Source organism: Lacerta agilis, chromosome 6, assembly GCF_009819535.1.
Source record: "Lacerta agilis isolate rLacAgi1 chromosome 6, rLacAgi1.pri, whole genome shotgun sequence".
Classification (NCBI taxonomy): Eukaryota; Metazoa; Chordata; class Lepidosauria; order Squamata; family Lacertidae; genus Lacerta; species Lacerta agilis.
Genome location: NC_046317.1, coordinates 20,389,413 through 20,416,952, shown reverse-complemented (window position 1 = coordinate 20,416,952; position 27,540 = coordinate 20,389,413). Strand labels below are relative to the sequence as shown.

The window sequence follows — 27,540 nt, the reverse complement described above, 5'->3', positions numbered from 1 at the left end:
CCGGCGTACAGCTTCCGGGTCATGTGGCTAGCATGATTAGCCGCTTCTGGCGAACCACAAATAATGGCTAGCTACCATGTCCAGCCAAGATTTGGAGAATCCCAAAAAACCATAACTGAAATGTGTTGCATGGTGGGTGCAAAAGCTCAGTTTACACACTGACATAACTAGGGACTGGCATTCTGCAGTAGAAGGAGCAGGTACAGACACTTCTCCCCATGGTGCATATAAGACATTACATAAACCGGGCACTCCAGCCATCGTCTTGTACTTAGGGAGGTCCAATTCATATGGTTCTTCCTGCTCCTTAAGGGTGGGAGGAAATTGTGCCATTCAAGTCTATGTATGCTTGGGCCTGTGTATGGCACACCTGTGGGAATTAAACTCTAGTTCCCATTTAAACTCTAGTTCCCCGGGTCGTTTGACCCTTTAATTACAAAAACTACGCAAGGCGCTCTCTTTTAAAGTTTAAATAACAAATACCAGTACTTGCCCTTGCACTTGCAGATTAAAATATGCAACGCAGATAGGCGTTGCTTATGTTGCCAATACATCTTACATGGATTTGCATCCAAGATAAATACAGACTAACTCTGAGGCAGGCTGCCGCACAACAGAACATACCTGCTGCTCAAACTGTTAAAAGACTTTCCGTAACTGCCTTTAACTGAAATAACTGCCTCAGGCATATGACATCACAGAGTTCTATAGCCCTTGTGAGCATTGATCCTTTTTACTCGGCATCTGGGATGCTTTCATCCCATAGCACCCAGTTTGCAAAATGCCTTATTTATGCCTACAGTATCCACTGTGGTAATCCTCAGCCAGTTGAATTTGTGAAGTGGCCCGATATAGTTCCCATTAAAAAAAAAAAAAAAAGTGTTGAGTTACAACTTCCTTGTTGAACCTGAATGCTGGAAGATTCAGGACAGACAAAAGAATGTACTTCTTCATGCATAGCTAAACTATGGATTTTGATCCCACAAGTGGTGGGCTGACTATAGGTATGTTCTGTCTCTGCTGCTGGAGGCACCAGGTTTCTGAAGAGCAGCTGCTGGAAATGGCGGGGTCCGGCTGGTGCACTCTGGTCTTGCTTGCGTGCTTCCCAAAGGCATTGGGTTGGCAACTGAGAACAGGATGGTGGGCCTTTGGTCTGATCCAGCAGGCTCTTCTTGTGTTCTTAGTGATAAGTTTTATTTGCCCTCCTTTCATCCCAAATCCACTGGAGCTTCCTCTTTCCTTTGCAGATGAATGTTTTGAAGGTAATTTCTGTCTACGTTCCATATTTAGTTCAATGCTTCTTCTTTAAAATTTACAGTTTATAATCTTCAAATACTTTGATTTTTTTAAAGACATTGTCTGATGGAAATATTAAAACAGAGTGTTTGATCCAATTCTAGATCATTTGGGTTAAAAAAAAGGACTTATGGAAAGGCAATAAATATTTTAGGCTAAGGTGCAAAGAAGATGAAAGAATAGGGGAAAGGTGACACCTGAGGTGAATTAAATCTACTCTCCAGTGGTTTCATCTGTTTTACTGCCCTTGTGAGTGACAGTATTTATAACATTCTTACAGCAGGAATCAGCTGTCAGGATCTTGTTATCTTGAAATAATTGTCCTTGCCTCTCAGCTGCTCTCACTTCTGTGACAAGTTTGATGATGAGGCAGGAGCCTGTTAAAGTGAAAACAATCTACTGTTCAATGACCCTGATAGTCTGAAAGAAAAGACAGCAAAAAGAGGAATACTAAAATAAACAAAAAATGCTTTTCTCCTCAGCACAGTGATATTAACCCAGGAAGTCTTCCATTAGCTATGGGTTTCCTGTTATGTCCAAACTGGGAAATCATGGCTACTAGTTTCAGAACAAGGCAGGATCTTAAGTCAAGTTCAAACTGTGGTTTCAGATTCTGACTGCTTGTGAACATGGTAACCATGGCTTTCTGGTTCAGATGTAACAGGAAACTGCAGTTAATAGAAGCCATCTGCATTCTAGATGAGTGTGTGTCTATGAAGAACAAACTAAGATCATGGCCACTGGTCCCATTACCTCCTGGCAAATAGAAGGGAAAGAAATGGAGGCAGTGAGAGATTTTACTTTCTTGGGTTCCATGATCACTGCAGATGGTGACAGCACTCACGAAATTAAAAGATGTCTGCTTCTTGGGAGAAAAGCAATGACAAACCTAGACAGCATCTTAAAAAGCAGAGACATCACCTTGCCGACAAAGGTCCGTATAGTTAAAGCTATGATTTTCCCAGTAGTAATGTATGGAAGTGAGAGCTGGACCATAAAGAAGACTGATTGCCAAAGAATTGATGCTTTTGAATTATGGTGCTGGAGGAGACTCTTGAGAGTCCCATAGACTGTAAGAAGATCAAACCTATCCATTCTGAAGGAAATCAGCCCTGAGTGCTCACTGGAAGGACTGATCCTGAAGCTGAGGCTCCAATACTTTGGCCACCTCATGAGAAGAGAAGACTCCCTGTAAAAGACCCTGATGCTGGGAAAGATTGAGGGCACAAGGAGAAGGGGACGACAGAAGACGAGATGGCTGGACGGTGTTCTTGAGGCTACCAACATGAGTCTGACCAAACTGCGGGAGGCAGTGAAAGACAGGCATGCCTGGTGTGCTCTGGTTTATGGGGTCACGAAGAGTCGGACACGACTGAACAACAACAAAATGAAGAAAACAACCTTTTCAGTTGTGCCCTGGTTGTGGAATTATTTTCCCAAAGAAGCTTGCTTTGTGTCTACATTGTGGTACTTTCAACACCAGGTGAAGAGTGGTGCAGCAATGAAACTGGTGGCACATTTGCAAAGCTAAGCAGGGTCCAATATGGTTTCAAATTGGATGGGGAACCACATGTTGAGATTTCTGCATTGCAGGGGGTTGGATTAGATCAGGCATGGCCAAACCTGCCCTTCCAGCTGTTTTGGGACTACAACTCCCATCATCCCTAGCTAACCGGACCAGTGGTTGGGGTGATTGGAATTGTAGTCCCAAAACAGCTGGAGGGCCAAGTTTGGCCATGCCTGGATTAGATAATGACCCTTGGGCTTCCTTCCAACTCTACAACTATGAGATTTCCAGGCTTTAAAGCTGTTTGTTTGGTTTTTTTAAAGCATTTCAGTGCTTTGCAGATCTTTGGTACTACTGCTTTCCCTTTGCTGGTTTGGTTTTGGTTTTATTTTGATGCTATTTAAAAAATGTTTCTGATTTTATGTCAATGTTGTAGCCTATATTTTATGGTTTAAATAAATATAATCTTAGCAGGCTGAGGAGGGAAGAGGCAGCATGAGGATGGAGCACACAGGCACAAAGCCAAGATTTGTATGTCTCAGCCGGCTCAATGTGTGCCTTTCACATACCCTTGACTCTTAAGATTTCTGGTTGACACAATTATTATGTTCACCCACAGTTTGCTTTAAAATAATCATTGTGATCATGATACCCTTGAGAGAGAGTCAACAGATCTACACAGTTTGAATATGATTGTAGTCATGTAGCTATAACCTGAGAAGAAAACATTCGTTGGAATAGCTTTCTGCGATGAAGAGAAAGATGGAAACAACAGGTTCTGGAATAGAAGTTGTTAAAAATATTGTTATCTAAAAAGCAGTCAAGACTCCTGACAAAAGTTATGGAACAGTATTTGTTTAAAAATCATTGTTTTATTTAGAAAGATAATTTGCTGGCTAAGGCAGAATTATTACCAATGTAGTAGCAGGAAAGCCTTTGAGCTCCTGGTTTATGAACTCAGACAAAGGAAAGAAAGTAATAGAACAATGTTAAGAAAAACTTTTGGGGATTACAGAAGACAACACAGCTGCAGAATGTCAACATTCAAGGAAAGAGAGAGGCAACTCTGAGGCAGTGTGGGAGTTTTGAGGAATTGGTAGCAAGATGACATAACCTTGAATAAGAAGAAGCAAATCTGAAAACACAAATTCTTTCAGATTATGAGGTGTATATAAATGTCAAAAAATATAAAAGAATGGATTATTGATAGGCATTTAGCTAAATCCCAGAAACCAAACACAGAGATTATGTCATAGGACTGATTCATATACTCACAAGGTGAAAGGAACTGATTCATATATTCACATGGTGAACTCCAGTCCATGGATCTAATTTAGGCAATATTTCCCTCCCTTTAATGAGGAGGAAGGATCATGCAAATTAGACTTCTGTGCTTAGGCCTAGGCTAGAATAAGGTGCACATGCCTGCCTGCTCCCTCCACCATAGAAAATGATAATTAGCTGGCTAAGTGTGTGAATCAATCATTAGAAATAAAGCCTACAGCTATTTGAATGGAAAATAAGGCCCATAAAGGGGGGGGGGAGGCCGTATCTAAGTAAGAAGGTGAGGTCCTGTGGGCTAGGTGATGGCAAACCTTTGGCTACTGCAGTACATTCATCAAGTAACCTTCCGGTTCATTGGGAGAAGCCATGTTAACTCACAGGACAATATGAACTGGAGTTATTTGTAATTCTGGGCTGCAGAAGACTGATAGAACACTGCCAAAGCCTCTAGTGAACAACTCAGACACTTATATTTTGCTTTCTTTCAATCTTTTGTTCCCCTTCCCCGTAATACTTAATTGTGATTATCCTCACAACACCCTGTGAGGTAGGTGATAGTCGCTATGCTCTTTTAATGGATGGAGAACAAAGCTGAAAGATACTTAATTTGCCCAAAGCCACATACTTGAGGTCATGGCAGATGTGTAATTTCAACCCAGATCCAAATCCAGTTCTCTTCCTGTAAGACCACATAGATGAGTGCTATTCCAGGAACTATTTGCAAAAAAGAGTAACACATGAGAAGACAGTAGAACTTTTCTTACCAGAAAGGGCTATTCAAAATTCTAATTTTATCTTATTTTGCATTATATATTAATAGTACATTCCCCATGTAATGTATACTTTACCCTCTGCTTTATCAGAATGCATGACTATCTGAAAGACTCTTATATCTCTTCCAAGCCTTATGAATAAACAAGGCTATACAGTAATTCCTAGAATTAAACAGAAAGAAAGTCCTTTTTCTATTTCTGGGTGAGGCTGCCTGTGGCTGTATTATCTCAAAATTAATGGTTTCTTCTTAGAGAGGGTTTTTTTTTTAGTGTACTCACATAGTTTTGCAAAATAACAAAATATACATATATGGAAAATTATATACTGTATTTAGATACAACACTAAGCCATAGTTTAGTGTTACATATACAAACCTCAGGCCCATATGCCCCCCTCCTCCTCCAGCATGGCTTAGAGGAAATTGGAAGCATTTTATTTTGTTTTTCGCTAACCACAACTTCTCATGCCTAACAAATGATCTGGTTAAGACAAAACACTAAACTACCTCTGTTTCAGGTACTCTCCCTCCACCAGCACATGTATGACAGGGAGTCTGGAAGCAGTTGCTTCCATTTTAAATTAACCATGATTCATCCAAACCACAAACAATGGTTTAGGGAAAGGAGATTGTGAACTGTCTTTTGAAGCTCAGCTGGCATGTTTCCCTAAATCAAAGTTAAGACTAACCACAGTTTACCTGGGTTTCAGCATAACTATGGTTAGGTAAACAGATAAGCCAAAAATTCAGATTTCCTCCTTGCGTCCATGTGAGGGGAGCTTCTAAGTCCAAAGCCCGCTTACTAAGCACTAAACCATTATTTAGCATTCTGTCCAAACAAGCTCAGACTGTGGCTAGTGTTAACTGTGAGTTGTTGAACTAAGCCAATTTCAAACCATGGCTAAGTATTATGGTTTGTTCAGAACACTGGACATTGTGTATGGATGGTGCCGTCTTGCAATTGCTGCTCTCCTGACCTGATGCTGGTTAGATGCTTGTTTGTTGCTAGCCAGCTGTCTTGCCCAGAAGAAGAAGAAGAAGAAGAAGAAGAAGAAGAAGAAGAAGAAGAAGAAGAGTTTGGATTTGATATCTCACTTTATCACTACCCTAAGGAGTCTCAAATCGGCTAACAACCTCCTTTCCTTCCTCCCCTGTAACAAACACTCTGTGAGGTAAATGAGGCTGAGAGACTTCACAGAAGTGTGACTAGCCCAAGGTCACCCACAGCAGCTGCATGTGGAGGAGCGGGGAATCGAACCCAGTTCACCAGATTACAAGTCCACCGCTCTTAACCACTACACCACACTGGCCCAGTTGTATTCTCCCAACAAGTCACAGTAGGTGCTATTGGAAAAGGCACATGATCAAGAGGGGCAGTGTGGCAGCCAGCCCAAGCCCCCAGAGAGCAATGGCCATTGACTTAAGTGGGGCTTATTTCTGAGTGCCTTTCTGCTGGCGCCTAGTCAGAAGTAAGGAGAAGGCAAGTGAGGTATTGTCTGAAGTTCCTACTTCTGGCTTGCTAGATTTAGGCTGCAGTCCTACACACCTAGTTTCCTGGGAGTAAACCCCAATGAACTTAGTGAGTAGACATTAAATGCCCAGCTTAAGGGTCATTTGTGATGACTGAATTATGCCATGTTTTTTTTATGGAGTTGGGTTTGCACTCGTGCCGATACATCTCCTTGCTAAAGGTGCAAGCTGGCCCAGGTATACCTCTAGTCCCAGCTCAGTCTGAATGGCAACTAATGATGATAGCACCTTTTGGCTAAGCCATATAATCACATTTTCCACATGATTACCAAAACAGTTTACCCAAATATGCCTTGGGCCTGGATCCAAGGAACTAGATTTATAAGCACTTGAATATTGGAATGGGCAATTTTTCATGCTGCAAGGCAAACTGTTGAAAACGAGGAGACTTTCAAAAGCAGTTTGTTATATAATAGGGGAAGGGGAAGGGATGAGCTGACCGGCTTCTCCAAGCAAAAAATCCTCCTGGGTGTGCCAAAGTCCTTGTATGCTCATAAAGTACAGTTATTTAGATCAGAGTCATGCAGAAAATTCAAACGGTGTTTCCGCCATGTAGATACACATGGGACTCTAAAGGGGGAAGAGGGGACCACAGCCCTCCTCCCCCAAGATTGACCTTATGAGTGAGGCCCCCACAACACAATACCTGCTTTTGTGGTCAGGAGGCTAGTTGATAAAGGAGAAGGAGAGATTTAACTCTAGGACTCAGAAACAGATTGTGATGTCTTGCTTGCTGTGGCTTAGGAGCAGAAGTTAGTTGCATGGGCGTACCCCCCCAGAAGCAAAAAAAATAAATAAATTAAAAAAATATTAAATGGTTATCGGCAGCCTAAAAGGAAAAAAAAAGCTCCAGACTGGTCTTTCTCCCCCTCCCAAAATCTCAATAACAATTGAGCTCTTTCGCTCTTGCCGAGGCACAGTTGGCCACTGTGTGTGTGTGTGTGTGTGTGTGTGTGTTGCGCCGGCTGTTTCCCCCTCCCTCATGCCGACAAAGAGCTGGTGTGCCTATCAGAGACCGGATCCTAGTCTGCACCCTGCTTGGTCAAATGGGGATGCAGGCTGAGACTTGGGCAGTGTCAGGGGGCGAATTCATCGTTGCAAGGGAGCTTGGCAAACTGAGTTCCCTTGCATGGTGAGTTGTTCCTTTGCGAGGACTGAGGATCCTGGGAAACTGAGTTTTTCAGCCATTTGGGGCTTTCTTTTGGGGGGGAGTTTTTCTGTTTTTTGAAGCTGTTTTTGTTTTTTGAAGCTGTTTTTGTTTTTTGAACCTGAACGACCATGGCTTGCCCCCCCCCCCCAGTTTTGATCCTGGGTATGCCCCTGGTTAGTTGTGAAGGGAATGCGTTGAGAGGAAGGGAGAGCTGATGTTGACCGTAAAGAGGACAAGCTCCAAACAGCGACCTTATAGTTCTTCTACTGATATCTAGTATTCCTGAACTGTTTTTTCCCCAGTATACTTGGGATCCCTATTCAATTGACCTTGGGCCTCCTTGAACCACCTGCACCTTGCCTTAAATATACTTATGGGGTTCCTGTGATAAACGATGAATAAATATATAATAATAAACAAAATAAATGCTGCCCTAAATCTCAAAATGTGCTGTTATAGATGGACCACTTGAATCCTGCCCAATGTTAGGGCCAGCTCTGCTTTGAATTGTGGCAGTAATATGACCGTTTGGAGGCAGCCAGTATTGTGGCTCAGTTTGACCCATCGGATATCCACATTTGGTGGGCGGTGGTATAAATTGCTCCTTAAGCCTGGCAAAGGATGAAATCGCACAGAGGCGAGAGGCTGTCTTGTTTATTGCTTTCCTCACCTGCTGTTTTAATTAAGCAGTGCTTATTTGCTGGTATGCAGGCCCCTTTGGCTGACACGGTGGATAGTTTTTGACAAGAAGGCAAAAAAAAAAGGGGGGAAAACCACCCACCACAAACTATCGCTGGGAAGATTGGATGCCAGTCAAGGGAGGGGCGGAGGGGCTCAAGCTAATGAAATCAGCTGCGCTTAACAGCCTGGCAAAAAAAAAAAAGACACACACACACACACACACAAAAAAAAACGGTTGCCTTTAGGAAGCAGTAAATCATGACATTTTAAAGGAGCTGATTTTAAAGGGAGGAATTATGGGGAGGACTAAAGGAAAAGTTCTCGACGCGGCAAAGGGCAACGGGAGGTCACCGTATGTAAATAGCTCTTATGGAGGGGGCTCCGGCGGCGCAGGGGTGTGGCTGTGGAGCAGCTCTCAATCACTCCCGGAGCGCCGGCGCTGCCTCGTGTGGGGCTTGGCCGCCGTGCCTGCAGCTGCCTGAGTTTGCAGCGCGCGCCTCCCCGGGTAGGTTGGCGGGTTGCTTGCTTGCTTGAGCTGCGAAACTCTCGCCTCGCAGCAGCACCGCCGCTGGCTCAGCGGTCAGGGAACCATGCAGCACTTCTGTCCCGGCCAAGCCGCTTTAAGGTGAACGACGGAGACCTGCCCCGAAGAGAACCTGTGGAGGATCCGCGTCCGACGAGCGGGGCGGCGTGCTAAGTCTCACCGGCTGCCCAAATTGGGGCGAGTGCCCGGCTGCCGAGTTTTCCCCCTTCCAGCGCCGCAAACCAGCATCCCTTGAGGTAAGAGCGGCGCCTTTTTGGTTTTGTAGAACGATGAAAGAAAACTTGAGCAGGGTGGTTGGTTTCCAAAATAATAATAATAATAAAAAATACACCCCGGTGTATTCTCTTGAGGAAAGTTCTGTTCGATGCAACAACAAAAAGAACGCCGGGTTGATTGAAGGTTTGCGGAGCTCGACCATGCTGCTGGAGTTTTTATTACTTTATTATTATTATTTGTTAATTTTTGACGGGAGTAAATTGTGGTGGGAGGGGAAAGAAGACTGTAGTCCTGGCCCATGTTGCATGTTTACTCAGAAGTAAGCCCTACCGGATCCAACGAGACTTGCCTACTCCCTATGAAGTGCGCACAAGGTTTCTGGCTACTACATCAAGAGGAATGCTGGTTGGGTTGTAGTTAGGAGGAATAGCTTTCATTCTGAAATTGCCTACTCAGGTTTTAGAAGAGAACGCTTTTGGGGAACGAAATTGATTTCTGTGGAAAAGCTACACAAGATTGTTGAATGCAGATTACTTAACATTTCCCTTAATGACCTCAGTAGGAAGAGCGAAAGGTTGGGTTTTCCATCACATGTTAGAGTTATGTTGATGGGGCATTTAAGTGGAGAGCATAATGGTTTAGTGCTGGTGAATACAGTCTGATACATGTATATAGATATGGCATGTTTATTTCTCCCCCTCCCCCCCAAAAAGATTAATATAAAGACCCTTGAACGGAGCTAACTCAAATGTACAAAGCCAAATAACTGGTAAATACCAAAATGTCCAAGATTGATTATTGACTTAAACTTGGCAAATAGCGCACATGATATGGTTTACTAATTGCAATAGAGTTAGAAATGGTCGTCTGAAGATGTAAAGGTGAGTGTCTGGAATGATTGTATAATATGTCTTAAAAACTTAAGTTGTCAAAGATTATCCTGGATAATATAGTAAAATATTCGTACCTGATCCCCCCCTTCCTTAACCCACTTCTCTTATTATTGTAACATTCTGCATTGTTGGAACTACCAGAGAGAGTCGAAGTTGGTGGGTTATCTTCCCTTAGCATAGGAGGTTGCAGATGGTATTTTAAGAGCTTTTAAATTCCTTTCTGTGATTCATCAGTGTATAGGTATATAATACTGTACTTGGTGTGTCTTACGGGACTACCTGTGTACAGTTCCTATGTCTCAAAGAATCCTGGAAACTGTAGTTTAGCCCCACACAGAGCTACAATGCTGATCACGCATAACAAACTACAGTTCCCAAGTTTGTGTTTTGTTCTGGGTGTGTGTGGATGTGCTTTAAAAGTATGGTGCGTCTGCAGCCTATCTCCCTCCCTTCCACTCTCCTTTCTCTGTCTTCATGTGTTGAATTTTTGATTGTAAACACATTGTGGGCGAGGACCTATCCTTCTGTACTTTGTAAAGTACCATGAAGTGCTTCAGAAAACAATCATAATTATCACCAGCTCTGTTGTCAAAGGTGCCAACCTGTCTCCAGTATGCAAGATTCTAGTGTTTCTAGTGTATATTCTGCAAGGGTTAAGCTGCTTATTCAGATGCCTTTAAGATGTTTACTAATGCTTGTGCTCTCCACTATGTTAGCTCTGCTTAATTTGACCAGGGATTCCTTTGGACTAGAAAGATGTTAATAATAGAGAGCTTTTATTAAAGAGTTGCCAGCAATTACGTACTGTATTTTGAGTTGTAAAAGGCAAGTGTGTCTGTTTAAAAACAGGTTACTATGGTAGTAAGAATGTGATGGAATTTGCCCATTATAGCCTACATCCCAGCTGATTTTCTCTCAGCAGACACAACTGGCATTGATGTACAAAACATTCCTCTTAAAGTAAGTTTAAAAAACGTGTGGGCCTTTAAAATTTTTTTTACCTCTTTAGTTAGGAGTCCTATCGAATAGAATTTTATTCCTATAGTTGGGAATTAACTAAATTTATGTTGCTTTTCTCCCCCATACCTAACCCCTTTCACTCTACTGATTTGCACCCAAATTACCTTACTGTTGAATGGCCCAGGAAGCCTTGGCGGTGGTATATGGGCAAGGCTTAAGAGAAGGCAGGACTTTAGGATGGGGCTGGCTTCCTAACTAATTTGTTTTGGAAAGTTAGTAAAGAGTGAGAAGTGGGCTGCCTATGTAACTCTGCTGACAACATTGTTCTCCTGCTTTGTTTGGCCAAAGAATGAATAGCTGGTTGTGTTTGTCCCTGAGAGGAGGAAGGGAGACGAGAAAAGCCCACTTCTCTGGATATGACTCATCCTGAACTCTCCCTTTGTGAAGAACTGATGTGAATCTTAAGCTACTAAGACGACAGAGAGGCTGTGGAGCCGGTGTGAGCTATTGGGTTAGACAGGCAAGGAAATGGCTTGAGATTGGTAAATAGGGAGAGAGAGAAAAGATTGCACTCAATTTTTAATATTTTTTTCAAAGCAAAAACAAACTGCATTTCATGCAATAATCAAGAGGATCTCTGGTTCTCACAGCCTAGCCTACCTTGCAAGAGTGACGTGAGAAGGTGTAATAGAGGATTAGGGGATGGGGCAGAGAATGAGAAAAATGACAATGGTATGTCCAATCTAGTCAAAATTAAGTGTTTTAAAGTTCCTGTATTCCATTGGGAGACATTTAAGGATGTCCATAACTCTGGATTGTACCTGAAATACATTCCACTTTTGCTAACTACATAGTTAGACTGTTTTAATTGGATGAGTAAATAAAAACATACTTTGATTACATCAATAAACCACTTTGGGCTGGATTCATTCTCTCTCATTTTCTTTATTTCCCTAGAAGTCCATTATTTCAAAAAAGGGTATTTAGCTTTACTCTTAGGAAAGTTATTTGTCTGGGAAAGTTCACATGCGTATCCATGACAACTCTCAGAAATCATGGTAACGGGATGGTGAGAGGACAATGGATGGACTCAGCATGCAGAAGAAAAAAGTCTGCCTAGGTGCAGAAGAGAGGCAGATGACTTTTATTTTCTTTTTTTAGTTGGTCACTAGGTTTAATTTTTTTAGGTCCAATTTGAGTCCTTACTGAGGTTGCAATCTTAACTATGCATACTTGAATGTAAAAACGACAAAGTCTTGTGGCACCTTAAAGACTTAGCACATTTTGCCATGGTCCTTAAAAGGCTAGAGCAGTTTCTCATACTTGTGTCCCCTGCTGTTGTTGGGCTACAACTACTAGCTGTCAGGACCAGTGGTCAGGGATGATGGGAGTTGTAGTCCAACAACAGCTGGGGGCCCAAGTTTGAGAAACATGGGGTAGAGGGTCACTAACATGTGCCCCTTCAGACAGCTGATGTTCAGGGATGGTGAGAACTGTATTCCAATAACATCCTGAGGGCTGAGGCCTATAAGTTAGCCACCCCTGGACTAGAGCTTGCTTATCCTCACTGGGGTGGTTAACCTGTGTCTGGGCTGTATCTTGCCATATTTCCTGCTGGGGACTCATGTGACGGAAAAGTTGGTTCCACAAGTGTGTGTTTTTTACTTTTTTCTCCTGCCAGCAAATGGTTAAAGAACAGCAGCCTCTGATTGGCTGTGGTTCCAGGAGGGAAGAGTTTAAAAGGAGAGGCTTTGGCGGGATATAGGGTTAGAGTGTGGTTAAGAGTGTGGTTGAGTTGAGGTGGTTGGGAGCTAGGGAGCTTGAAAAACAGAGTGTTGAGGAGGGAGAGTTGGTTGGTTCTGGAGAAAACATCCACTCCCGAGTGTACAGTGAAGGACTGAGTGTAGTGTCCCGCAGGAGTAATAGGACTGGATCTTGCTGGGAGATTGAGGGTGAGACAGGAAAAGTAGGAGCTGGAAAAGATCAGTCTCCTCAGGTCTCAAACTAGTCTGGAGGGGAGAGACTTCTGACGAAAGAAGAGACTCCCAAAACCCAGTGAAGGAAGGGTGTGTGTGGTGAGCCCTTAAGACTGAAAGTACCTCAGGAGCTGGATTTGTTAAAGGGGTGGTTAACTGAAGGAAAGTACCGCCTTGGAAAGGAATCAAACTATAAAGCCGAAACCTCTGAAAACGACTTGAAGTGAACTAGCATATTATTATTGAAGTAACCTAAGTTTCTCCACTTGTGTTATACTACCTTGTTTTAAAAACAAATCTTTATTGTTTATTTAAAGAACACCCGCTTGACACTCCAACTTCGCCAGAAGTGGCTTAGTCATGCTGGCCACATGACGCGGAAGCTGTCTGCGGACAAACGCCAGCTCCCTCGGCCAGTAAAGCGAGATGAGTGCTGCAACCCCAGAGTTGTCCGTGACTGGACCTAACGGTCAGGGGTCCCTTTACCTTTTCCTTTACCTAACATAGCGGTCCTTTTAGAATCTGCCCTTACCTTTAAGTACGGTAAATCTGATAATAAACAGCTGGACTGGGGAGTTTGCTGCTTGTTAACTGGCAAGAATTACAGAGCCATCACTGTAAACTAGAGATGACCAACCTTTCAGCAATAGAGATCCTGTACTTTCATAGTTGTATAAAAGAGGATATTTTGGAAGGTGCAGCTTTTTAGGCTGTTCAGCCCTGTGGCATGACTGAAGTTCATCTGTCCAAAACTCATTTTTCTCTACATAAGAATTAAGGGTTTTGTAGCTCTGGTGTTGAAAGGTTGATCATCCCTGTTGTAAAATATCTTGACATGTTACTGAGTGACATGCTATTTGAGAAGGTTAAATGTAGTTCCCTTCCTTCAATATGGAGGGAACCTTTCACAAAGAGTCATATAATATGATCAAAAGAGCTAAATCATGAATTGCATTCCTCTCTGAAATCTGCTTATTAGCTCTTATTTGAGCTGTCAGCAGAACGTATTAAGTTAAGGGCCTGTTTTTAAGCAATCAATGGATTAAAAATAAAAGAGTATTTCAGTAAAAGTGGCAGGAAGTTTCTTAAATAGTATTAGTTGCTTTTTGACTATATAATGTTATTTGGAAGTTTATTTTAAATTCACTCTCAAAAGAGATGCATATGGTTTAATGTGACAGTCACATAGAATCCCATTGACAGGAATAATTCATATTAAGAATATGTAGGTCCAGTAATTGGCCTGGGAGCTCCAATTGCTCCAGTGTTGATGGACCATGTAATTTGATCATCAACCTGCATGGTAGCCTCATGTCAAAGTAGTATAATAGTAAAAACAATTATTTAAAACAATTAAGATATGAATAAAATTGTCACTTTAGCTGGAAGTTAATAAATTCAGAGATCTTAATACCCATATGAATGAGCAAAAGGTGCTTAGGCTTATAGGGAGTGGGGTTGCTGATTTTGTGTTCTGACAGAAGGTTTTGCATGTTGAATCCCACTCTGGATGGTCTCCTGACTTTAAAAGCAACTGCAGGAGGCATATGGAGATACCAGTGGAGAAGCCCTTTTACACCATGTGTTATGTTAAGAACTGTGATTCTAAAACTCGATTTTATCAAGTTCTCTCCAAGGCAAGAAAAGGCTTCAGGGTGTAGAATCAGTCAAAGCAGTTTTGGCATACCCTCATTACCTGGGAGGGCTGTGGTTTGATTTCATCAAGCTTAGCAATCAGGTATTTTGTTCTGCCTCACTTAAGGTCTGTTCTTCAAGAGGAATATTTCCCCAGGATGTTCTAGTTGGTGGATGGGAAGAGCTGAAATACCAATTGAGCAATTGTAGCCAATAACAGCACAATAGGGGACCCTGTCATTGATGTATCAGAGGTTCCCCAGAGATCTACTGTATAGTTCCCAAGAAAAGAGCTACCCCAAAATAAAAGTGGGATTAAAAGTGTATTCTTCTTTCTTGGTTCTCAGTACTGTTGGTCAGTGCAACACCAGAGAAGATACACAAATTTATTAGTGCCAGAGCTCAATGACAAGGTGTCCTGGGGTTGAGATACTGGGGTTGGAGGCGAATAGAGGGTAGAGGTAGCACAGACAAAAATGTGACTGTGTACAAATGGGAGAGAAGTCTGCTCCTGCCCTAACCTGCCTAGGAAGCCTCACCAAGTACATTCATAACCATTACAATAAAAGTTCCCACACTGGGTGACTCAATTTGTAACATGTGCTGCTGCTCTGGCTTTTCCTTTTGTAAGATGGATTGCTTTGGGGCTATAAATTGGCTCTAAAATTACTTGGAAAATAAATCATTAATTCTTTTGATTTTGGCTGGCTCGGCATGGGTAATGAGTAAAAAAGGGACAGAAAGAAAAAGAGTTCGCTCAAGCAATTAAGAGCTATCCCCACAAATGTGTTCACTTTTGGCTTGGGGTAGAAATGAACCAGCCATGCTCATCCCGCTGATTCAGAACAATGCTGTCGTCATCGGGGGCTGCTCCAATGTGCTTTCAGATGTTCATAATGTATGTTAAAGATGAGTCAGCATTTTTAATTATTAAAGTGGTGTAGTGCCATAGACTAGTTCTGGGGGGAACTATTGTACTCATGCTTGTGGGCTTCCCATAGGCATCTGTTGGTCACAGTAATAACAGAATGCTGGACTAGATCTGGGCTGGAAGGGTCCAGGGTTCTTCTTGTGTTCTTTACACAAAGCTGGAACCCTTTGATATCTGAAGTTTTGACAATTTGCAGACACACTTGTTGGTGATGGAATTAAGCAGACTTTTTGCTTTTGGTGTGTTTATTCCCTCCAGATACCGGTAATCTTTTATCTTTATCAGGCTGTGTGTTCCACAGCCCCTTTGTATTCTTTTTCAAAGGTTCGTTTGTCAAAAAAAAGGAAAAAGCAAGCCCTGGATTTCTGTATTGCAGTGCCTACGTATATTGGAGACTGTGCCTGTGAAAACAGAAATGCAAACCAACTTAGGCTAAACCAGGCTATTTAACCTTTTCTATTGATAGAAATATTAACTGATATTCTTGCACAGGCATCTTCATTAGACCAAAATATGGAAGAGAAGTTGATCTCTAGAGCCTGGATGTATACAGACCAGAATATGATCAGTAAGTTTTAGACAGTTAATCTATCCTCACAGATTATCCAAAAGAGTAATGGCTCAAAAATTTTATGTCTTTTATCTGTAGAGAGCTCATGATTTTCAGAATCTATATTTTCATTAAAATTCTGTGGTCCTAAACTTTTCACTTTGAGGCTCAGTTGAAATAAATATGTTTAGGATCAGTATAGAAAGCCATTTGGCTTTACCCTAATAATGGCACAACTGTAGCAGGTCATAACATAGCTGTCAACCTTTCCATTTTTTGCGGGAAATTCCCTTATTACAGCATTGGGAAACAGCAGGGAGGGTTGACAGCTATGCATAGTAGGGAATAGGAGCCAGAGACACCTTAGGCTTCATAGAACAGTTAGATCATGGGTAGGCAAACTATGGCCTGCGGGCCGGATCAGGCCCAATTGCCTTCTGGATCTGTCCCGCGGACGGTCTGGGAATCGCTGCGTGGATCACCAGCACGTGCACGTTCTTTCCCCCTCCCTCCCTCCCTCACACGGAGGGGACGCCTCCTCCCTCCCTCCTGGCTTTTCCCAGCCCTGCCTAGAGGAGGAAGGGGGCTGGGCTTTGTTGGTGCCAGCAGCAGCACTTGAGTGGCCGCCATTTTAAGCAGCCCCTCTCCAGAGCCGCTCCTTGTCCTGCCGCCCTCACCAGCCCCTGCCTCTCGCAAGACACAGGTAAGCAGCCACCGGGGCTTGTGGTGCTCTTGCATCACCCCCCCCCCAAAAAAAATATAGTCCGGCCCCCCACAAGGTCTGAGGGACAGTGGACTGGCCCCATGCTGAAAAAGTTTGGTGACCCCTGAGTTAGATTATGGAAACTTAGCTGATCTTAGCCTAGCCCTTATATGGATGGAAAACTACCTGTGAATTTCATGGAAACTGCTTTGAACTTTCCAAAGGATGGATGAGGCATATGTTGTAAGTGGTATCCCTAGACTCAAACTGTGTGTGAAAGGAGTTCATCTGGTCCCCAAATGTCTTTTAAAATAATTTTAGTCATTTTTCCTCCTATCGATGACAAATTTAAATTGCAAATAAGTTACCTATATTGTGTTTGGCTCCACAACATCATTTCCTTTAATATTGTTGTTGTTGTTGTTGTTTGTTTAGTCGTTTAGTCGTGTGGCTTCTGCCAATCTACATCTTCAGAAATATCAAGTAGCCCTTAGCATTGTGCCACTTCACAATTCAGGTGTGTGGGATTTGATGGTTTCAGTGATTCCAAGTATAAAAACTCTAGGCACAGATTAAAAACAAGCACATCTGGGAGAAGGTCATGCCAAAACCATGCTCCCTGATGTGGTAGCTTTGTGGGCAAGAAGTTATAGATGCTTGGAGACAGTGATAATGTGATGTCTACCACTACCCCCCAATCTGTATTCTCACGTTGCAGGGTCCCAGGAGTGCCAGGCTATGTTTAGTTTGAATAAGTGGATTGGCTGGCAAATGCATCTGTGGTGGAGATAGATTTCAACCCAAGTCTTCCAGATCTAAGTGTAACTTTCTACCTACAGACTGTAAACTTAACTGCTGATGTAACAACTGCTGGTGTTTCTCTGTGAGTTTTGAGGTTTTAATGTCTTTTACAGTATCTCTTCCTTGTGGCTTTCTGTCAACAAAACTAGCCTTAGGGTTAATGACCATGCTGCAGATATAATTCTACTGTGACATGCTGGAAAGAGAAGATACAAAAGAAGCAAACTAAAATAATACTATTTGTTGTTTTTGGAATCTGTTTTTGTTATGGTTTTAGGCATTTCCCCCAGCTAATAAGAGAACATGTTTCTAGAGATGCAATTTAAGTAGTTTCAAGGTTTTGTTTGTTTGTTTGTCCCAGAGCCGAATCCCATTTTTATTTGATCTGGATCCCAGTATTATCCAATTTCATGACCCAGCAGTGTCTGAAAGATACATGGCTGAAATAATAAAGATTCACTCTTCCAAACTTTGATCCGGTCAGCTCTGTGTACACTTGTTCAACAATGCTGCACCATTAAACTAGCTACAGTACTTGGTTCACACATGTTCTCAGTGGTGTAATTAAGTAATTTTAGATTCTTTGCCTAATGTTCTTTCTGCAGGGGCAGTCTTTTGATGGTAGCATGTATTAATGCGCTTCAAAATGTGATAAGCTAGCTCTTGTGTATTTTGGGAGCACCTCTTCTGTTTGGTGAGGCATTGGCCTTCTGCCCCAAAGTCCTGCCCTGATCACTGTGTGATCAGTAAGTGGGAAGCTCTCATTGGAAGACTTGCTGCTCATGAGGAAGTAGCACCCCACCCCCAAGATGTTGGCCATCCCTGCCTTGGAATGTTTGGATGTGGAACAGGAAATATGGTGTATGTAGAATTTTTATTTTTATTTTTGCTTCCTAACTCAGGACAAGAGTGAACAAAAGGATAGCCTTCGATACTGGTGTAAAACTTTCAAAAGAGTATGATGGCATGTTTAACTTCATTTCAAACAACCTTGCCAAGAAGCAGTCAAATCAAAGAAGATAAGGAGGGCAAGGACGCTAATGATCTCACTTGAATGCTTGGGACTGTGCTTTGCAAACTTCTAATGAGCATAGATTGAACCACAGTACTGGCATTCAAGAAGATTTAACAGTCTGCTTCATAACTTTTCTTGTGGTTTGTGGTACCTTAGCAGTGATGTCACTCCAGTCTATCCCTGTGAGTATGTGCCCCACACCCAGAGTTTTGATGATTGACATGAGTCTGTAGTACTTCATACCTGCTGGTTTCCTGAATGGACATGAAACTCATTAACAATGACACAAATTAATCATTATCCAACAGGCTCCTTACTTTGCATTTATTCTGTTTACTCTGTAACATTCTAAGGAAAACAGAAAAAAGTGCTTTCCTGGAGTTATTTTTGTAGTCATTTTCTTGATGAAAATAATAATGTGGAAAGAATGTATAAGCATGTCTTACTCAACCAACATTGGTGGGTTTCCCAGTCCACACCTTGATTCATCACCAGGTTGCCAACTGATCAGGAAAAAAAAACCCTGTGATATCACTTGTGCCTTTTAAATAGCAGCTTAACATAGAGAAATCAGCAAGTGAACAGTTGTAAAGCATGGAGATAAATGGTGTTATTTTGGAGGCTGGTTCAAAAGTTGGTAGCTTTAACTGGGGACATCCTGGAACTCCTAGATAAAAATTGTACCAAGTAGCCTTAGTTCTCAGAGTTTGAAGCTTTGTAGTTGATCGCACTTCAGCAAAGACATGCAAAGCTTGTTTCCATATCTTTTTGTAATAAACCCCTCCAGCATCTTGATCCAACCTTTGAAGCTGGTTGACTGAGCTGACACTGGCAGAGAAAGAAGAAAAGAGCATTTCCTAGCAAATCTGCGTTTTCAGCAATACTCATCTCTGAATTTAATACTATATCCTTTAAGGCATTTTGAGATCTCCCAGCTGTGTAGTGAAAAACTTGTACAACTGCTTAGGCTCAGCAAAAAGCCATATCAGTCCAGTATACCTGAAGGAGCGTCTCCACCCCCATTGTTCTGCCTGGACACTGAGGTCCAGTGCCGAGGGCCTTCTGGCAGTTCCCTCACTACGAGAAGCCAAGTTACAGGGAACCAGGCAGAGGGCGTTCCCAGTAGTGGCACCCGCCCTGTGGAACGCCCTCCCACCAGATGTCAAAGAGAAAAACAACTACCAGACTTTTAGAAGACATCTGAAGGCAGCCCTGTTTAGGGAGGCTTTTAATGTTCAATACATTATTGCATTTTAATGTTCTGTTGGAAGCCACCCAGAGTGGCTGGGGAAACTCAGCCAGATGGGTGGGGTATAAATAATATATTATTATTATTATTTTATTTTGTGCTGGTTACCTGTATTATAAGCATGTCTTGGATGTCTTCATGCTAGGATATTGGTTTGCATGGGGAAATCCCTCTCAGGGAGGAAGATTTCTTCTTGAGCCTACTACTGTATAAGGGTTACATAAAATCATAGGGCAGGATTCACCTAACAAACCCTGTTGATAGAAGCCCCATGCAAGGGTTTGTGCTTTCTCAAAGGGGCTCCACTCCACACACCCCTGAAATTGGCTTGTTGGGAGGGGGACTCAGGAAAACCCCCAGAAAACAAGGGAAAGGGGGGGGGTCATTTCAACTGGCAAGCTAATATGCTTGCACAGGTGGGATATTCAACACAGTTTGACATTGAATTCCACCCATGGCGTTTTTAGGATAAAGTGTTGCAGGAGTGTGTACCTTAAGGGGAATAACACAGAATATGAATAACCCTCTAACAGTGTAATTCTGTACATGTCTACCCAGTAGTATGTCCCATTTAGTTCAATGGGGTTCACTCCTAGGTAAGTGCTGATAGAATGCAGCAGCTACAAATAGTAGAGATGAGGAGACATGTATGATAAAAACATATGAGAAAAGTATACGAGAAGGTAATTCTGTGACCTATTTGTACAATTTACACTGAGAACACTTACCGGTAACTTTAGCATGGGATAAATGCTACAATTTCCCCCCCCCCCCCCGGCCCAGAATTCAGATTTTAACAGTTGCATAAAATGGATATTATTTCTTTTGGTGTGGCCCACAACTATCCCTGCCCTTCATTCATTTCACTTGGATGTTTTGATTTGTGTTGTCATTTGGATGCTTGCAACTGACACCTCTGTTATGTCCTTGCCTACTTGTGCACTCTATATCTATTGTAAGACTGCAATTTGTTGGCTGCAAGTTTTTGAGAAGGTCTCATTCCATTTGTCAAAGGTCTTTCGATCCAGCATAGGCTCCTACAGGTAGAAGACAGGGACACACTTTTTGCCATTTCCTCCTTGAATTCCCACTTCATTTTTCTGGAAGGGCCCCTACAGATTTTCAAGGGGATAGAGAATCTGAAAATCGCCTCCCCCGCTTACTCTGGAGGGAACGTCCCATGAGCAAGAGTTTTGCTTACAGGAACTCACAATCCAAGCATGTGTATGCATTTTTTGTTGACAGGCATTTAGAAACATGAGCATACCTTTGCTTCTCAAGCCTCTTTCTTGCAGCACTGAATATATATTTTTTCAAATAGCACCCCTTGCTGAGCTTAGATTTGTAATCTCTTAAATTGAGGGTAGTCTGTACAATATCAGTCTTTTCTGACAGCTTAGCTGTAGTTAATGATTCTTGGCTGGTGTTTGACCTGCTTAAAAATTTGGGGGGTTAAAAAACAATTAGAAAGATAAATGTTGTCGGTAATAACAGTCTAACTTCCAGAAATCCTTCCAAACACTCACATGTATGTTTGAGTCTCTAGCCCTGGGTCTTGTCATGCATATTGAGCCAACCCTACAAACTACTGTACAGTACTAGCAAAGCATTGTGTAAGATATTATGCAAGTGAATGAGATCAGTATACTTGGTGAGCTGAGCTGCTCTCGCGTTGGATATCAGAGCAATAGTAGCCATTGACACTACTATTGCAGCTTTTACTCTTGTTTTACAGAATTTTCAGTTACCTTTATAAATAGCTATCAGAGATGACTGAGCGGTTATCAACACTACCCATGCTGTTCCTATTCCAACTACACTCTTCCATCTAAATTTTTTCAAAGTCTTGTCAGTGCAGTTTTGACTTGGAAGTCACAGCAGCTACTGTGGTGAAAGCCAGGACTCTAGAATCTAAAACTGAGTATATTTGTGGCAGCCTTTCTTTGCTTTCAGAGCTCGCAGTTGCCAACCCTTAATTTTAGGGATATACTCTCTTTTTTCCTTTATACACGAGGAACTTGAATAGAAACAATTGATCCATGATTTAGCCTACCCTGATCTAGGAAGTTAGTTTTGGTGTTTCTCTAACTTCCACCATGCACAACTTTTGTTTTCTAGAATTAAGAATGATAGCAGCTGGGAAATTTGCAAGTCTCCCAAGAAATACGCAGATGAGCCATGAGTTCTCGCTGGCATCTTCTATGGACCTTTTGAGCAGCAAACCATCTCTGGCAGACCATCGCTCCCATACCTGTCAAGATGTTTCCATTCATGGCACCCTTCCAAGGAAGAAAAAAGGGACTATTCCTGTTGGTCCCTGTGATGTTTTTAGCCACATGGGGACTTCACCGTACTCCAAAGCACATCGACCCCAAGAACCTTTGATGCAAGGTGTTACAGGGGAGTGTTTCCAGAAAAACCACAAGAGTGAGAACTTCCACCGCAGGTAAATCATGTTACATTTTAAACCTGCTGTGATTGCTACCTAAGTTTATTGGTATTTCTAGTGATGCTTAAAATATTGCAATGCATATGTGAACACATATTTGTTTATGCTCTCCATAAGTAAATATGCTGTCCTTTTACAGTTGTTGCTTTATTTGCTTGCTTATAGCAGCCATTTATATGTAAATAATTTGAACTTAAAAGAAAAAAGTGATTAGCAGGCACAGTGGCAGAATAAAAGTAAACCATCTTACTTCCCCTGCCCATGCCTAAAACGACCATATCTATTAGCTCTCTTTCCTCTATGCATAGCCCTGAGAGGAACCAATACAGTATTACATTTGATGCTCATCCTTTTTAGCAGTAACTGTAGCAATGTGCTCCTTTTGCAGTGCCCAGTTGTTCTTTCTTATGCATTGCGGTTAACAGGGGAAATGCTTTTTAGCCTTAAAAAAAAAAAAAAGACTAGCAGATGTGTCCGTCTTTCATCTCTCAAACAAAAGCAGCAGGCATCTGTCACATAAATTGCTTCTTTGTCTGTTTTGGCCTCCGTTTGCAACAGCATGTCTTGTTTGGTTAAACATATTTAGTTTTGATTTGACACATTGGGAGCTCTGTCTCATTAGAGATACTGCTAGGTCTCTCTGCGTTGGGGGACAGGAAAGTGAAGTTGGCATAAAAAGACTGGGTTGTGTGCAATGTTAGTTATACTCTGAGTAGACCCATTGAAATGAACGGATGCGGCCAGTTTAGACCCATTAATTTTTGTGGATCTACTCTGACTAAAGCATAGTTAGAAGAATTCATTGACGTCACCATGTTGCATATATTTATTCCAAAACTTAGCAGCAAAAGGCACAATCCACAAAACTTTCTCCCTTGCCATGCACCAATGGAGGCAGTTGAGTCCTGGCAAACCACTGGCATACCTGGCATTGGAAGCATATGGGGTGCAGCTGCTGTGCAGCAGCTGCTCCTATTGCTGTGACTGGCTTCAGCAGCTGCTCTTGCTCCTGTGCAGGAGCTAAGATGCTACAGACTGAAGACTGCCGCCTGAGAGCTTTTGTAACTGAGTTTTACAGTCTCTGAATACCTGAAGTCTGACTAGGTTGGGCGTGTCATCGCTTCACCCTACAGCAAGGTCTAGGCAAGGTCAGAAAAGATGGGTACATTCCACAAGGGCTTGGGGCCCAGCCCAGGTTGCAACCCATCACTGTGAGGAAAATCTCTTAAGGCTGTGCTTTATCATTCTTGAGGATATTTATGCAGATGTGTGTATCATTGTGGGATGGCCATTTCTAGTATAATCTTGTGGGGTTTGCAGAAAGCAGCATTCAGACAGAACAAACAACTTCATGAATGCTTTGCTGCTCATCTACGCCCTTCTCTAGAACAGAGAGTGAACACTGGAAACACTAGGGGTAGTACCGGTAATCTGATATGCAGAGGGATGTGTGCCTCCCTACATTATACTTTGAACTCTACTGGACAGGAAACAGGCTGATGTCCAATCTTTTTTTAAAAAAAGGAAGAGGGAGAATTCAGCAGATTACAGGCTGGTCAATCGGACTTCATTACCAAGGAAGATGCTAGAACAGTGGTTCCCAATTAGGGGTCCGTGGCCCCATCCCTTGCCTCTCCCCCAACTATTTTTTTTGTCATTTTTGCACGGTAATATCACAAATTTTATGGTCTTTTTTTGTATACCTAAAATCCTTTGCTACCCCACATTTTGTTCAAAAAAATGCTTTGCAGAGCTAACTACCATAGAGTTATCAAAATTTTCAAAAGTAGGGGGTCCATGGGTTGGCTTTGGAAAAATAGGGGGTCCTCAGTAATTATCTAATTGGGAACCACTGTGCTAGAACATAAAGTCCCAATAAGCATTTTGTTGTAAGCATCTTCATAACGATGCAGTGATTAGCAGAAAGCCTAGCATGGATTTGTTGAGTGTAACTTCAGCCTGGTACCCCTCTCTCCCTTTGGGTTAGTACAGAAGTGTAGTTAATTATGGGAATGTGGTGGATGTAATTTACCTTGATTTCAGCAAAGTTGGTTGGAAAACTATACTCAGTGATCACCAATGGTTCCTCATCAAACTGAAGGGTGGTTTCAAACGGAGTACTGCAGGGCTCTGTTTTAGACCTGGTTCCCTTCAACATTTTTACCAGCTACTCAGATGAAAACAATGGAGGGGATCTTTATTCAATTTTGCAAATGACGCAAAACTTTGAGGTACTTCAGTATCTTTTCTTAGTCTAAAATGTTTTAGTTTGCTCATCTTGGTTACTTGGATTGTTAATGCCAAATATCTGTTCACCATGGAACTCATTATTCAATTTTTCCTTAAATTATGGTAGCCACAAAGTACTATAATGTGGGACAGTTGCGGGTGATGTGTTCCTCAGTAATATTGCTTACCACAGTCCAACAGCTATTGAGTCACCAAGGGAAGGTTGTGGAATCCTTGGCTCCAGAAGCTTTTATAAAGTAGCTGTGTATAATCATCTCTTCAGTGGTTTGTGTTAATCCTATTTTCCATGCAGGTGGATAGACTTCAGATGATGAATGCTGGAGAGAGAGAAGGGTGTAGGAATTGGATGACTTCTAGAGACCTATTTGGACAATAGTTCTGTAGATCTGTGATAATACATCTTTTAAAATATTGTGTTACATTTACTGCACTGTAAAGAAGAAAGAATGGCTTGCTATTATAAGTGAGGTACTATTTCTCCCTGAAATTTGGCTTTGAAAAGGGCTTGAAGAACAGGCAGTCCAGATACTAGAATTCACAATATTAACAGTAAATATATGGGGTTTTTTGGTTGTTGAATGTCAACATAACCTCGATTTAGTTCAGACACATTTTGTAAACATCCAAGTGCAACTCAAATTGGGTCTACCAGACCCCAAATTTTTAAGCAGTGTGGACTAAAGTTGCTTCTGGGGCTCCTCCCGGATTAGGGGCCCTGAAGCTTAAGCTACATTAATTTCATAGTAGACCCACCCCTGTGTTTCCCTACGTGTGATGTCAGTTGCGTAGGGACAGCAGATTAGGATATGCTCACCCTGTGTGTGCTATTGTCTGTGCCCCCACCCTCACACTTGTCAACCTGTCGGGGGAAGATCTGAAGGGGGAAATCCAGTTGAATGGATTGTAAGCTGTTTCCATGAGCTGCATGATTGGCATGTGTAGGATAGAACCTACACATGTCATTAGATGTCTCCTCTTCAGAACTTCCTCTACCACGTCAATGGTGTTTGGGAGGGGCTGTCATGCAGTACAATTGTGTGGTGCAGGGTGCATGGCCCTGCTGTGTGAGTCTTCTTGATTGAGATCAGATGGAAAGAAATGCCCTAAGGAGGGGGCTTATTGTTGTTGTAGAGCAACCTTATCAGAAGGTTGCTGCTTGTTTGAGCTGGTTTATGAACTTATTGCCTTGTCTAACTTTTGCTATTTTACTGGATGGTACAAATAGCCAGAGATACTATCAGAAGAAGAATGCTCTGCTGCTTCCTTACAGGCCTTCTTTCACGTAAGCAATCTAGTGTGTTGATATAGTGGGGTAAAGATTGTACTTATGTCTCCAAGCAAGCAAGCAAGAATGTAGCTGTTTAAGCATATTATTTATTATAAATGCTGGTGACTGTTTAGCTTGTACATAAACAGTGGTGTTTTGTGCAGCCTTGGCAGTTGGAAATTGGGAAGAGGGCAGGCATAGATTTTACTTAACCCAGTATAATAATTCCAAACTCTTCCTGGGCACAATAGTGTGCCCTAAGTTTAGTGTGTCTTAAAATTTAATTCACAAACGCCTAGGACGCGCCCCCCCCCAAAAAAAACTCGCCTGCCCACACAAAAGACTGTTTGAGTCACTGTTCTAGCTATGTCTCCTCTTTAAAGAAAGAAATCTATGAAGTAATAAAGAACAGTCCCAAGTATCTGGCATTTGCAAGCTTATATGGTGAACATTATGCTGGTGCTACATGCTTTTCCACTTTCACCATCAGTATAAGCAAAGCAATCTTGTAGTTTTAGAATGTTTGCGATGCAGAGGTTTGCCTTGAGTTGCCTTTATTGACACACTGGGCCAAATCTCCCTTTTGCTGCCAGTGCTCAGATATATATATATTTGTATTACCACTCTGAGGCCTTAATGGAAAAGGGTGGTGGGTTTATTATGGGTTATAAAAGGGTTTATTATGTAAACAATGTTTTACATAATAAATGTAAAATGGTTCTCGGTAGTAGCACCCTCCTTGTGGAACACCCTCCTTTCAGATGTCATGGAGATAAAGCACTATACAACTTTTAGAAGACACCTGAAGACAACCCTGTATTGGGAAGTTTTTAATGTTTGATGCTTTATTAAGTTTTATATATTCTGTAAGCCGCCTGGAGTGAATAGGGAAACCCAGCCAAATGGGCGGGGGATAAACAATAAAATTATTATTTATAAATAAATAAATAATGCATACACGAAAGAAATAATACCTGAATCATCAAAATACATGAATGCATCAACAGTTTAGTATGACGTTTATATTTTGACACTTGTCCCTTCCAAAATTTATTTTAAATGGGGACATGATAGCTTCCTCATTGTCACTCTCATGTGTTTTCCTTTTTGGTGCTCTGTAAAATACATATCCAAAAACATGAAGCAGACATGCACGTTCTGTCCTGGCATGTGTCCCGGGCTGCAGAATGTAAAATCAGTCCTGAGAGAAGCTTTTGTTACTGGCATATCTGAGACCACATATGGTTTGTGAGCTATAGCAGAGTACTTAAAAGCTTTATAACTTGTGTACATTACAGTTTTATTGAAATCTACCTCTGGGCACGTTCCTGGGGAGGCTTGACCAAAGCAAGTGTCCTGATTTCAACTGTTGTTGTTTGGCTCTGTAACTCTCACAGTAAATCTGTAGAGTTGATTATGTAGTGCAAAAATTATATTTGGCTATGATGCAGGAATGCTGTGATTGCAAAATCATGATACAGTGGTACCTCGGGTTACATACGCTTCAGGTTACATACTCTACTAACCCCGAAATAACGCTTCAGGTTAAGAACTTTGCTTCAGGATAAGAACAGAAAGCGTGCTCTGGCGGCGCAGCGGGAGGCCCCATTAGCTAAAGTGGTGATTCAGGTTAAGAACAGTTTCAGGTTAAGAACGGACCTCCGGAACAAATTAAGTATGTAACTAGAGGTACCACTGTACATATTTTTAAATGCAAATATACACTGGCACTCCAGAGCGAAAGTGAATGCATAACAGAACTTAACTTGCATTACAAAGACATAAAAAATGAGAGAGAAGCAGGCAAGAAAAATGCAAGTAGGTCTCTGGAATGTGCAGTGCCCTTCAGGCAACTTATGCGTACGGATTTCAATTTTTTAA

The 27,540-nt window shown here is 42.0% G+C and overlaps 1 protein-coding gene across 1 annotated transcript in view; it reads left to right on the top strand.

The window, feature by feature from the left end:
- The window catches only part of BCAR3 (BCAR3 adaptor protein, NSP family member), an 88,821-nt gene that overhangs the window by 5,991 nt on the left and 55,290 nt on the right, over nt 1–27,540 (top strand). The window contains 1 exon segment of the mRNA XM_033151548.1: nt 21,812–22,139. Within this exon segment, the coding sequence (XP_033007439.1) occupies nt 21,812–22,139 (328 nt within the window).